This window comes from Arachis ipaensis, chromosome B01 (assembly GCF_000816755.2).
Source record: "Arachis ipaensis cultivar K30076 chromosome B01, Araip1.1, whole genome shotgun sequence".
NCBI classification, from domain to species: domain Eukaryota; kingdom Viridiplantae; phylum Streptophyta; class Magnoliopsida; order Fabales; family Fabaceae; genus Arachis; species Arachis ipaensis.
Genome location: NC_029785.2, coordinates 134084798 through 134099158, shown reverse-complemented (window position 1 = coordinate 134099158; position 14361 = coordinate 134084798). Strand labels below are relative to the sequence as shown.

General features: G+C 38.6%; 3 protein-coding genes and 1 long non-coding RNA gene across 4 annotated transcripts in view; 3 read left to right on the top strand and 1 right to left on the bottom strand.

Annotated features, from left to right (window-relative positions):
* LOC107640500 (translocase of chloroplast 90, chloroplastic) lies at window positions 7-2311 on the top strand. Its single transcript, XM_016344018.2, has 2 exons — window positions 7-1487; window positions 1945-2311. Exon 1 carries the CDS (start codon window positions 228-230, stop codon window positions 1299-1301), a length of 1074 nt encoding a protein of 357 aa, XP_016199504.1. The 5' UTR covers window positions 7-227; the 3' UTR covers window positions 1302-1487; window positions 1945-2311.
* On the bottom strand, window positions 4071-5993 carry LOC107640491. Its single transcript, XM_016344010.2, has 2 exons — window positions 4532-5993; window positions 4071-4501 (listed from the first exon to the last, which is right to left on the bottom strand). Coding segments are annotated over exons 1-2 (1194 nt in total). The 5' UTR covers window positions 5725-5993; the 3' UTR covers window positions 4071-4500.
* The window catches only part of LOC107640482 (bifunctional purple acid phosphatase 26), a 4802-nt gene continuing 1603 nt past the window's right edge, over window positions 11163-14361 (top strand). Inside the window, exons 1-6 of the mRNA XM_016344002.2 lie at window positions 11163-11460; window positions 11949-12172; window positions 12247-12447; window positions 12644-12755; window positions 12864-13090; window positions 13719-13857. Of these exons, the coding sequence (XP_016199488.1) occupies window positions 12008-12172; window positions 12247-12447; window positions 12644-12755; window positions 12864-13090; window positions 13719-13857 (844 nt within the window). The 5' untranslated portion in view covers window positions 11163-11460; window positions 11949-12007. The remainder of the gene's footprint in view (window positions 11461-11948; window positions 12173-12246; window positions 12448-12643; window positions 12756-12863; window positions 13091-13718; window positions 13858-14361) is intronic.
* The window catches only part of LOC110264140, a 24147-nt gene continuing 21000 nt past the window's right edge, over window positions 11215-14361 (top strand). The window contains exon 1 of the long non-coding RNA XR_002349877.1: window positions 11215-11225. This is a non-coding gene — a long non-coding RNA (uncharacterized LOC110264140). The remainder of the gene's footprint in view (window positions 11226-14361) is intronic.

Below are 14361 nucleotides of genomic sequence, written 5' to 3'. Positions count from 1 at the left end.
CTAATGGACTGGTTTGGAGATCTCAGCTCTTGTTATTTTGCATTTGTACCAAAGTTTTGGGTGATGTCAATTCCATCCTTAAGTTTCAGAACAGTGTAGAACTGGGACCTGCAAGTAGTGCCCGAGTTCCTTCACTACCCCATCTCCTTTCAACTCTTTTGCACCAACGTCCTGTATCCAATCCAAGTGGAATTGATGATGAAGTTGAGGAAATATTACTCTCAGACATGGAAGAAGAAGATGAGTATGATACACTTCCATCAATTCGAATATTGACAAAATCACAGTTTGAAAAGTTATCCAAGTCCCAGAAAAAAGATTATCTGGATGAGATGGATTACCGGGAGACTCTTTACTTAAAGAAACAGTTGAAAGAAGACTACCGTAGGCGTAAAGAGAAGTTACTCCTGAATGAGCAACAACTTTTGAATAGTGATAATTCTGATGATCAGCAAGCTCCTCCAGAGCCTGTTCTGTTACCAGACATGGCTGTTCCTCCAAGTTTTGACTCAGATTGCCCTACACATAGGTATCGTTGCTTTGTTGCTGATGACCAGTGGCTTGTGAGACCTGTTCTTGATCCACAAGGATGGGATCATGATGTGGGGTTTGATGGTATAAACTTGGAGACAACCACAGAAATAAAGAAGAATGTTTATGCCATGATTGTGGGACAGATGAATAAGGATAAGCAGGACTTTGGTATTCAGTCCGAGTGTTCTGCTGCTTATGTTGATCCCATGGGTCCTACTTATTCTGCGAGTCTTGATGTTCAGTCGGCAGGCAAAGATCTGATATGTACGGTTCGTAGCAACACAAAATTGAGAATCGTAAAGCACAATATTACTGACTGTGGTGTTTCTTTGATGTCCTTTGCAAAGAAGTATTATGTGGGTGCAAAGCTTCAGGATACTTTGTTAGTTGGGAATATATTAAAATTTGTCATGAGTGCAGGCTTAATGGAGGGTTCTCGCCAGGTGGCGTATGGTGGGAGTTTTGAAGCTGCCATACGAGGGGGAGATTATCCTGTAAGAAATGACAATTTAAGTCTAACGGCAACTGTCCTTTCCTTCAACAAAGAGACTGTATTAAGTGGAAGTTTACAAGCTGACTTGAGGCTGAGTAGAAGCACGAGAGCAACTGTTAGTGCTAATTTAAGTAGTCGTGGAATGGGGAAAATATGCATTAAGACAAGTAGCTCTGAGAATTTACAAATTGCTTTGGTTGCTGTTTTCTCAGTTCTGAAGGCCCTATCACGTAAAAGGGGAGCTAACTACACGGGGAAGGATGTGAGAGACTAGTTTCTGTTTGTTTATTGGTACCCTCTTCTTGTGTTCATGGAAGTAGAGGTGTTGAAGCTGTCCACATGCCAAATATCACATAGAAGACAGTTGGTTAGAATGGGATGTTTTTGAAGAGTTTAGCTGGAGTTTTCTTTTTGTTGATACTTGAGGTGCATATTGCCTGTTTTTGGAAGTCTCTTATAGGTAAGGCTGGCATCTTTGAACCTATTTATTTCTGTAGATTGGTGCTCAATAATAAGTTCTAGAGCTTCAGGACTTCTTGATATTCATTCTGGTACAATGAACGATAATTGTACAGTAAAGTAGAGGAAAAAGAACCCCCCCCCCCCTCTTTCCCACCCAAAAAACTGTAATTTGTTCAAATAAGTCAGCATATGATTTTTCTCTGTTGCTCATTGGGAGCTATTGTTTATTGAAATATGGAAAACCTTTTAAGGTTTTAAATTTATTTTCTGTTGCCTAATTGAATGATGATAAGAACATCACTGGTCGTCTTGAACTAAATTGTTAGATCGGGTTAACTATCTAAAATTACGATTTTGAAAGTTTATCAATATCATTATATAAAGTCAACTATTTTATCGTCTTGGGCTTCAATGATATTTACTTCCTATGCTTGGATTGTTTTTTCTTTTTTCAGATTACCTACCAAAAAAACCTCCACAAGCAGTCATAGAAAAGATTCAAATTCAGGTCCTTTCAGAATGTGTTGTCATCTTTTGTTACCTGTACTAGTTCTCCTTAACTACTTGGATCGTTTTACGCAATAGAATCGCAGAGGATACTACGACACAGTGCAGAGGGTTTTCGTGATATATAGTCGTCCATCTTTATAGAGGGTTCTTTGTAAGACGAGTTTCTCACGTGATTCCCTCCATATACAACGAAATTGAAGGTAGGAGAAATTTGTATTCAACCGATTGGCCTTGTGAGCTTTAAAATCTAAGGATCGTGATTTTGACATTTTGTCTACTTTACTCGTTATTATTATTATTATTGATTATTGACGTGCGGGTTTACTTCATGGATGACGAATTCCATTATGCAAAGACCATGTGCCGTGCGGCGCGAGCCTTCATGCTCTTCTAAATTTGCATCTATAAAAGTCAATTTCTATGGAACTCTTCTGAGAGTAAATAAATTTAATTGTGTATATATCAAATACATAAAATAATTATCTTTATGTATTTTATGAAATTATGGAGTATTATTTTTAAATTGAATTTTAAATAATTAATTTAGCATATCATTTTTATTCTTTTAAAAATATAGAATTTGATATATTTATATTGCAAAATTTACCTTTTGTCAAAACTTCAACTATAAATTAAGTTGATTACAGATATAATAATTTTATCATTTATGCTTTAAAAATATGTATAATAAATCTACCATGTCATTTTATACCACAAAAAATATTTTACTCTCTAATTTCTGGAGCAATTCCCTATATATAAATCTATAACAATTTGTGTGTATGGATATTCTTGTTTTCATGAGAAATGATTATTTGTTTGACTGCAATGTTGTAATTTCTTTCAATGGATCTAAGAAGAGTGGAAAATATGGGATGAAGGATAGAGGGAGGGATAAGGATTAAAAGAGTAAGGATGGTGAATGGGGCAACTTGGTTGATGGTCATTAAACTTGTTTCTACAGTGTCATAAAGCAGTGGTCCGAGAAACGTGCTTTGTGGTAATTGACGTTGAAATTTGCAATTCTCTTGATGTTTCCATGAAGATGCCAATTCCTTCACGCTCCTTTGAACCTTTGACTAATTGTTTCTGCTAATTGCAAAATTGAAAATATAAGCTATAAAGTATTAGCTCCAATTAGCAATTTCAGGACAAACAAAATATTATGAGCATGACCAAATTATACGACCAACAAAAGAGTCAACCATCAACGAAGAAAGACAACATATGTTCCACCAATGGAATAATGATTCAAGAATTGTACAATAATTAAAAAGTAGAGGGATATGAACGTACAGGTGAAACTAATAAGCTCATAATAATTAGTTTATTTATGAACATAGTTTACAATATGATACTGTAACGCTGTATAATTCGGTCAGTCTTGCTTAATAAATGGAATAAGTCTTCGTTTTAAACACGAGTCCATGTGATATTATAATTTACCGCAACGATCGCTTGCTTATAAATATAAGCCATTCAAATGTGCACAACACATTTATAATTTATTGCTTTTATATGGTAGTTGTAGGATCAAGGTTGAAGAAATCACCCTCCCTGTGTAACCGTGTCTGCCATATGCCCATATGCATCAGCAATTAACGAAGAAATGTGCACAACGTGATAGAAACATGTTTGTGGATGTAACTTTGACTCGCATAAACGAATAATAATTCCCATTCACTTCACGAGAACAACTAGGGAACCAAAAATATATCAGCCAAAAATCAGCTAAAATGTGTTTGAGTTTCATGAAAAATCGGATTTTTGTTTGTGCTCCGTGATCTCAGGAGCGGTTTTCAAACATATTATTCAAAGAGTAATTTTAATTAAACGGTTTTGTTTACTTTTTGACTGGTCACATTTTGGTTCCATATACTTTTCCAAATAAGAAACATGTCATTGCATTTTTTATGAATCGTCAACACATTCATTGGAAGTAGCCCACAAAACAAAAACAAATCCCAAACTATTGTCTCTCTTTCTTTTTTATTATTATTATTATTTCTCCTACGTATACCTTATGTTTGTTTATTTGTTTCCAAGGCATCCCTACCACTAAAATGGCATATACCATAAAACGATCCTAATACAGAATCTTGATCCCTCAGCAGCCATCACCTCACCTTACTTGTCCCCACCATATTATGCATCCGAATCCTTCTCCGGTTCTTCCCATTATGCTGATTCCCCTTTACCAAAATCCTTAAACCACATTAAGTAACAAACAAGAACAAAGAAAGTGCTTGGTCTTCAATCTCAATGACATGAATTATTCTTCACCCAAATTGCAAGATATACAAAATGTAATTCAACACAAAATTATTAACTACACTAACAATTGAACAATCCAATTACCTAATTCCTACATTTCCTGGCACATCTAATTTGTACAGAAAATAGACAAAAATAAGAACTTTTCTTTTCTTCCTGTCTCTTTAGGCCATGTTTGGCAGCTAGTTTAAGTGAAATGCAGAGATAGGAAAATAGAAAAATATTTCTAAACAGGTTGTGTTTATCCAAACGAAGTCTTAAAGCGAAGTGCCCCACAAAACCTCAGCAACAATGGTGGCAGCTTCTGCATCAGAAACAGAAGCCTCCCTAACCCTAACGAGAATTTCCTGCTTGAATGCCCTCTTCTCTCTCTGTCTCAATCCTTCTCCAACCTCCAGCATAACTGCAAACCTCGCTACGCAGCTCGCAAAAGGGTGTCCCTCCAAGAACCTCTTCTGCCTCTTCCCTTCTCTAACTTGTCCATCTTCATCACAATCATTCTCATCTTCTTCCTCTTTCTTCTTCTCGTGATCTAAATCGATCAAATCCCCGCCAAGCTCCGACCTTTGCAGCTCCACAAGCTTCTCCACCAAACCCTCCTTGAGCATGGCCTCCACCGCTTCCTTCCTCCCGAAGTACCCAATCTCAAGCACGCATTCCATCCCCAAAACCCTCATTTCCAACTCCTCGCAATCCAAAAGCCCAATGATGTTGGGAATCTCACCGTTCGATTCAATCTCGTCCACAAACGGCGACTTGATTGACCTGATCAGAGAACAGAGAGCCTCAATCGAACGCAGCGAGCCCATACCCACCAGAGCTCGAATGGTAGGGCCCATTAGAACCTGGCCGACGAAGACGTCCTTGTTGAATCGAATCAGCGCCGCCACAGCCAGCCCCGCGTTCTCGCGAACATTGAGGGAGCACTTAGCGTCGAAGAGAACCGATTCGAGTGAAGAGAAGATCTTATTCTTGAGAACTAGGTCCTGCAGGTCGCGGTTGAAACCCTGGGAGAGTCGTTGACGGAACTGAGTCAAGAGAGCGATTAAGTGGTCGGGGGCAAGATGGTCATTTAGGTGGCGGGAGAGGGAGTGGATGCTCTCGCGGTCGATCCATGCTTGGATTTCGGACTCGATGGAGTTGGCGAGCTTGGAGATGGAGTGAGTGGAGAGTCGTCGGGAGAGGAAGGAACGGAGGGAGTGAGGGCGGTGGCGGGAAGTGGTGGAGTTAATGTGGTCGACGAGGTGCTTGAGGCGGGAAAGATGGTGGGAGAGAGCAGAGAGGTTTGGGTCGTTGGAGAGTATTGTATCGGACTCAGTGTGGAGCTCCAGGAGTGCTTTAATGGCGAGTGATGTGTTATCGTGCTTGTGTTGAAGCTCTTGTGATGCTTGTTTCAGTGCTTGCAGGACTTCTAGAACTTGCGGGGTGCTGTTCTTATCTGTGTCTTCCATGGTGTATTTTCAGAGACACGGAGAGAGAGAGAGAGAAAAGAAAACTGTTTCGAGTTTCGTGATGCTGTTTGGATTCTATTTGCAGCTTGGAATCGGAAATGGGAAAGGACCTTTTTGTCTCACTAAATTTTCTTTCTTTCCTTTGTTTTTTTTTTTTTTTTAATAAGTGTGAGGAATGCTGAGTGTGGAACAAGGCTTTAAAGGTGCCACTGCCACATGGAATATGCTGCTCTTCAAATCAATGAGCTTCTTTTGCATGTAAATTGATTGCCATGTAATCATCCCTCACCGCTTATTGCATTCCTAGTTTCATATTATTACATTATTTTTCAGATTTGATAGGCTAAGGGCCATTCACTAATAAAATTATTATTATTATTGTTCATACCCTGACCCAATAAATAGGGCCCAGGATCCAAGCAAAGAAATCCAACCCAAAGGGGTTGGCCCTCCCCCAGTACCAGCCTTCATCCCTAGAAGTTGGTACTGAACACGACCTGCTCCAAAGAAGTCGGATACGAGGGTTAGCTGGCAGATAACACTCATTCGAATGAGTAACTGCCCGGTTACCCACCGTAACATTGGCGCCGTTGCCGGGGACCCGAGAGATTAACCAGTGATGGCGGAAAGATCCCCTGAAGAAGGCCATGTGGAGACAGATTCTGATCAAGAGAATTTGAACACTGGAAACAACGAAGCAGATCAGAACCTCCACCAGGAAGCTAATGATCAAAATAAGGAAGGCACTTCCGGAATAAAAAATCCGAAGGTAAACTCCTCGGAGGGGCGCGAGTCAGAAAAAGAAGGACCCCCTCTCGCTAGTGAGCTTATGGGATTAATCCATAGCCGCCTCGAGCAGCTAGAACAGGAGCGGGAACGACAAAGGGAAGCTGAAAAGAACCTAAAAGAGGAGATGGAGCGACGAAAAGAGTTAGAAAGAAAACTCTTAAAGTTAGAATCCTCCCTCAAAGGTCGGAATTCCCACGGCGATAGAGAAGATTCTCCCTTAGGAGAGAAAGATCCGTTTAGCGAGGACATAATGAGGGCAAAAGTTCCGAGAAACTTTAGAAGCCCCGATATGGACCTCTACGATGGAACTACCGATCCAAAGCATCATCTGAGCAACTTCAAAAGTCGGATGTATCTGACCGACGCTTCTGACGCTACGCGATGCAAAGCTTTCCCGACAACCTTATCAAAAGCAGCGATGAAGTGGTTCGACAGTCTCCCTCCGAGGTCAATTACCAGTTTTGAAGACCTCTCAAGAAAATTCTTGATGAGGTTCTCCATCCAGAAGGACAAAGTAAAACATGCACCAAGCCTCCTGGGAATAAAACAGGAGGTCGGGGAGTCCTTACGGACCTATATGGAAAGATTCAACAAAGCATGTTTGGAGATTCAAGACCTGCCCACCGAAGCGGTCATCATGGGGCTAGTCAATGGTCTTAGAGAAGGTTCCTTCTCACAGTCCATATCAAAAAGACACCCCGCTTCTTTAAATGATGTACAGGAAAGAGTTGAAAAGTACATCAATATGGAAGAAAACGCTAGGCTAAGAGACCCGAGTTTGCGACTCGGGCACCCTCCCTCAACGAAAGAAAGGGAGAGGGAAGCGAAGAAGAAGGAAGAGCTCGGCCTTGATAGGCCAAGAAAATATCACTCTTATACTCCATTGAAAGTTCCTGTAGTGGATGTATACAGAGAAATCTGCAATACTGAAAGACTGCCTCCCCCCAGACCTATTAAAAATAAAAAAGGGGGGAGCCGCGGTGATTACTGTGAGTACCATAAGATATATGGGCACTCCACAAACGACTGTTACGACCTTAAAAATGTGATAGAAAAGTTGGCCAGAGAAGGTCGGCTTGACAGATATCTCATAGAAAGGTCGGACGGTCATGGGAAAAGAAAGCGAGAAGATACGGATAGAAGAGACCCACCACCACAAACTCCGGAGAGACATATCCATATGATCTCAGGAGGATTTGCGGGAGGGGGACTCACAAAATCCTCTCGAAAAAGACATCTCAAGAGAGTCTACCAGGTCGAAGAGGGGTCCTCCGATCTTCCGACCATTTCATTCACAAAGGAAGACGGGCGAGGAGTAATCCCTGGGCACGATGACCCAGTGGTAATTACCATGATCCTGGCAAATGCCCATCTACACAGAACACTAGTAGACCAAGGAAGCTCAGCAGACATCCTCTTTAAGCCCGCTTTCGACAAACTAGGTTTAGATGAGAGAGAGTTAAGAGCCTACCCCGACACCTTGTACGGATTAGGTGACACGCTGATAAAGCCACTAGGATTTTTACCCCTCCACACCACCTTTGGAAAGGGGGAAAAATCAAAGACTCTGAGTATAGACTTCATAGTCATCGACGTGGGGTCGGCTTATAATGCTTTAATAGGCAGGGCTACCCTTAACCGACTTGGAGCGGTGGTATCGACGCCCCACCTATGCATGAAGTTCCCGACCTCGTCGGGAATAGCGAAAATTTCTAGGATTCATGCTAACACAAAGAGGGATCGAAGCCAATCCCGACAAGTGTAGAGCTATCCTAGAGATGAAAAGTCCGACTTGTTTGAGAGAAGTCCAACAGCTGAATGGCCGACTAGCAGCTCTCTCCAGATTTTTGGCAGGATCAACATTAAGATCCCTTCCACTGTTCTCCCTACTAAAAAAGGGGCACCAGTTTGAGTGGACCCCCGAATGCGAGGAGGCGTTCCAGGAGTTCAAAAAGTTTTTGAGCCAACCTCCTATCTTGACCCGACCTATAGCCGGAAAAGACCTCATCCTATACCTCTCTATACATTCTCAACTTGCTCACACTCTTGCTAACTTAGGCATTGGAGTGTCATTGCAGGTACCACCCCCCATTCTTCCACACGCACAAGTCGGACGGAGGAACACCGAGTTTCAGGTGCACTCGATAGCCACCTCCCTCACGCGTTTGAGCCAACCAACGTCATCCGACCCACTAATCTCTGGTTACCCACCGTAACAATTATATTAACTTTTTATTATTTTTTGCCGTTTTTTCTTTTTTCAAGTTCTATAGAAGAGATACGTGTATCAAATCTTGTGTTTACAGAAAAATAAAAACTCTCATATATGTTTATATAAAGTTGATTTTATCAACCATCAGTTTTTTATCTTGAAAAAATGCAACATTGATGAATACCCAAAAATAAAAAATAAAACTGTAACTTTATTGACAAAAAATAATAATTCAATTACAATAATTAAAAAATAAATACTCTATGATGACATCTTTTTATAAAAATAGCATTATAAATCATTAAATAATTTCATATGTTTAATTAGAATTTTTTTTAAAGTAAAAAAAACTCAACACAATAAAATAGAGCAAAAGAAAAGAAACAAAAATCATGACCTTAAAAATAACAACCCCTAGCCATTTTTGGCATTGTCATCAACAACCACATGATTCACCACTAATCCACTCATCGTAACTTGTAAAGGATTTGTTAATAATATCCACCACACTTAAACCTTGATTTTTGAAGATTCTATCATTTCTTTTTAGTCCAGATGACCGCAAGAAAGCCAACCAACCACCACTTCCGTTCCATCTTTCTCGCTGATATATCCGTTTAACTTTCATAGTGATGCTTGAGCGTACTTGGAATAGTTCATATCCTTCCAAGAGCGAACAACCAAGCACACCACCCTTGTTAAGTGAGCTCACAACCAATGAACAAGTGAAATGTAGTTTTCAACAGAATTATAACATAAAACATACATGTTATCATTCTGGCCAATAACACCTAATCTACACCGTCTTTCCCTTGTATTCACCGTACCAACCAGTGCAAACCAAGTAAACAACTCAACCCTTGGTCGGACGAATCCTCTCCAAATAATACTAGTGAAGCTATAGCTTGTAATATTTGCCGAAAGTACCTCTACCTACAATATCTGCACAAAAGAGTTAGTAGAATAAACACCTTTTTATCAAATTTCCAGACCACCATGTCCTCTCTCTCAGTTGTCAGTTTCACGGATTGCAGAACCGCATGAAACTAGTTTACTAGTTCCAGCTTCCATTGAAATAACTCTCGTCGCCACTGGAAATTCCAAATCCACTCTAACCCATATGTTGTATATGAAGGAAAGGAAGGTAGACAACCAACAGTCATGGAAAGGGAGAGAAAAGGTAGCTTAGCAGCGGAGAGGAGGCCAGCGGGGTGTTCATGGATCGAATCTGATCCGCATATTTGCGGTATTTATCTGAATCTGATCTAGAAATTGCGAATATCAATCCGATCCGCATATCCGTGAATTTGAACAAATAAATAAATAAATAAGTAAATATTTTTTTATATTTTATTAAGAAAAATATATTTAATAATATTTTAAGAGTAAAAATGTTTAAAACAGTAAAAAAATAGTATTTTAAATAAAAATAAGCTTTTTAAAATATTTATATATTTTGCGGATATATTCGAGATCTGATCTGCAAATGTGTGGATCGGATTGGATCAGATCTAAACTTAAAAATCGCAGATATTGGATCTGATCCGATAATTTTAGTGCGGATCGGATATAGATTTTGATCATATCCGATCCGATCCGCATTCACCCCTGACAACACAGCATCAACGGCCGATGGGAGAGAATTTGGGGTAGCAGGGATGGAAGTATGTCTAATGGCAAGATTAAATGCTCTCGTTGAAAAGAGAGGGGTTGATTTTAGGAGTGATTAGGTGGCAATAAATGGAGTGGAGATCGAAGGCGAAAAAAAAGAAGAAAGACAGGGCATGAGAACTTCGAATGTGAGAAAATTGTAATATCTATTTAAGCCAATTTACGTTGAAAAATTGCTCCTGCAGTGACAGCACTAACAATTGCTAAGTAGCTGCAAGGATTAAGAGAAAAAAAAGAAGAAATTTTGTGAAAAACAAAGACACAATAATACCAACATATTAAATTTCTCTCCATATTTAAAACAATATCGTTTTAATTATATTTAGAGATCAGATAAAAAAAATAATATTTACAAATTTAATCTGATTTCTGTCTAACTACATCATCAATTTATCACAAAACAATACCTCAAAAATAATAATTATTAAATTCAAAATAAATTTAAGACAATTTTAAATTTAAACACGAATTCAAAGTTTAATTGCAAATTCAATTAACTCGTTTAATCAAATATATATGACTATTTATTAAGGGAAAGTCTAGGTGACCAGCAATTTTGTTAAATTCTGGTCAGTATGTAACCAGCAAAAAAAAATGAGTCATTGAATGAAATCCCAAACCAATTTCACACCATTAAAACTATCATTCATGATTATTTAATGACTACAAATTATAAAAATTACTGATGCCTAATATTTCTCATCTAAAAATTCACCATGTCATTTACATGTCAGTATTTTATTAATTAAAATGTTTGTATTTTGTGTATTTGAAGTGTGCGTCAGCAATGATGAAGAAGATTAAGATTTAAGAGAGGGAATGTGACAGAGTAAGCCGGAAAGTTTGGACGAATGAGAAAGAGGCGCGTGTGCTATCCTCCGTTTCACGTTAACCACTTGCTCGTGCAGTCGTGTCTCATTCCGGTTCCCAATACCTTACACCGACCTAAAGCCCAAAACCAGAGGGCTTGAAGGCTTCTCAATTCTTCCTCTTCCCTTTCAATACACTCCTTCTACTTCTTCATTCTTCTACATCTTCTCTGCAAATGCTTCTTTGATCCAAAGGTAACCACCTCGCCCTCCCTCTCCGCGTTTTTCCTAATCACTGCTATGCAATTATAGGATCGGAATAGCATCTTCAATGAAGTCATAATCCTCATTAATACCTCCCATTCCTTTTAATTATTCTTTCTTCAATGATTGCGATTATCTCTGTTTTCGACATGGAATGTTTATTCAACCTCACCCGCCTTTGTTTCTAAAAAATGCTAACTCTCTTGCCTCCCTCATATTCGTATTATTATTAGTTAGGGATTTAGGAATTGCTTTCTGCATCTCAGTTGGAAAAAAATGCTACCTTCTCTTTAGTGGATTCAAGGAAATGCTAATCAAATCTAACTAATTACAGTCTCGAGAGAATTCTGTAGAAAAGGTTTATATTTCGATAAAGCAAGTCATTCCCAGACCTAATTCAACATGAACTTAACAAACTCTTAACACTGTATTACTGTACAGTTAAAAATGAATTTCATTTGATTTTTGAATGTATGTAGTTTAAGCTCTCGAGGCTGGTAAAGGACTAAAGGCAAGGGTTGCTTCACCAGCTACAACGATGTTGCTTCATTTTTTCCTAGCTTCCTTTGTGTTCCTCAGCTCTGTCAAAGATGGGAGTGCCAGGATCACAAGCTCTTTCGTTCGCTCAGAGTATCCATCCAAGGACATCCCCCTCGACCATGAAGCATTTGCAGTTCCAAAGGGTTACAATGCACCTCAACAAGTAAGTTTTGAAATAATATTAATGATGATAATGTTATAAGCTAATGACTCGCTGCCTTAATTAAATCTGTTTAGGTACATATCACCCAAGGTGACTATGATGGAAAAGCAGTGATCATCTCCTGGGTGACAACTGATGAACCAGGATCCTGCAAAGTGCAATATGGAACATCAGAGAATAAACTTCATGATTCTGCAGATGGCTCATTTACAAACTACACTTTCTATCAATACAAGTCTGGTTTCATTCATCAGTGCCTTATTGAAGATCTTGAGGTAATATTTTGATCAAATTAGAAAGTAGAACTATCATCAGCGGCATTCCATTGCAGTGTCAAAATTAAAATTTGAGGACGAAAATCCAGCTCTTGTCATGTGTTTTAACTTTCATAAGATTACACTATCTTTGTATAATTATCATCTCACATTGTAGCTTTTGTTCATTTAATTTTCATTGATCTCCCCTTTTCAGTATGACACTAAATACTATTACAGAATAGGAAGTGGTGATTCTTCTCGAGATTTTTGGTTCAAAACACCTCCCAAAGTTGGGCCAGATGCTCCCTACAAATTTGGAATCATTGGTAAGTTGTCTTTTTTTTTTTTTTCCCATTTTTGTTCAACTACAACATGGTTTTTACATCCTGGATTTTAGATTCATTCATAAATAAATTATCGTATGCACATTGCAGGTGATTTGGGCCAGACATTTAATTCGCTTTCCACACTTGATCACTACATTGAGAGCGGAGCCGAGACTGTGCTGTTTGTTGGGGATCTTTCTTATGCTGATAGGTATCAGTACAATGATGTTGGTCAGCGGTGGGATACATGGGGCCGGTTTGTTGAAAAAAGTACAGCATATCAACCATGGATTTGGTCTGCTGGAAATCATGAAATAGATTACATGCCCTATATGGTAAGAGTACTAACCTGAGTCTGGGATGAGTATTGGTTATTCTTTTCTGCACTGGTAGAGTAAAATGAAGTGATTACTTTATGCACCTATAGAATAGTAAACTCTAACTGTGGCCCTTTTCTTTTTTATCTATTGGAGGGTATGTGAAAAAGTGCACTCTATCCTACAACTAAACTACCATGTCTGGAACAGGGGAACTGTGTGATCATTTTCTTGACTGATGTGGGATTTTTACCCATAGAATCATATTTTATTTTCCAGTGATGTTCTCTTACATCGCAAAGCTGAACTGATATTGATGCATGCATATTTACTAAATGCAAACTATGGTTTGAGCTAGATGTCTTTTTTGTTTCGTGCCACCCTTGCTATTTTCTGTGGTTTTGTAGCAAATTTAATATGATTAATACTTATTTTATACAGAAAAAGCCATTGACTGTTTTGTTGCTCAGACCCAATAGTTTTGTGTTGATAAAGTAAATTTCATGAGGTTTGTTGCAAATGTTTCAAATGTTCTAAATCATAAAACTTCCATTTTCTCTTGATGCAAATGTTTCAAAATTTCAAAATCTTTGCATTGGATGTTATAGACCTGGCCTAATATTCCTCAATACATATGCATGTGCAGGGAGAAGTTGTTCCTTTCAGGAATTTTCTTAACCGATTTCCTACTCCTTATTTGGCCTCCAAAAGCAGCAGCCCCCTCTGGTATGCAATCCGGCGTGCATCTGCTCATATTATTGTGATATCCAGCTACTCACCTTTTGGTAACAAATCTCCTCTTTTATCTATTTATTGATTTTCTGTACATGTTGATTATCTGTCTATGATCTTGAACCACACTGTTATGAAAAATGCTATGTATCTATGATGTCACGAAATCCCTAATCTCTCACTCTTGACAAAAAAAAAAAAAAGCTGGTTATCTGTTATATTCTACTACATAGTTTCGCAACTTGGGTTTTATAGTGTTCATAACCATAAAAAGCATGTGTTAGGTGAAACTATGCATGATGTAGAGCAATAAGGAGCAAATGCTTCTATCTTCATTCTAAATTTACGAAAAAAAAGTCCTCTTGATAACTTAAAAAGAAAGTGACCTGATTAGTTGTTAGTTTATCTTTAACAATGTTGGTGACCCACTTTTTTATGTTTTTTCAGCCTTAAAAGTATCATATAGTAAGAGCCCATCTGTACTAGTTGCAAAAGAACTGCGATCTTTTGCTGTACTTGCTGTTCTTTTTCAAAATGTTATTGTAGAGTGTACTCTC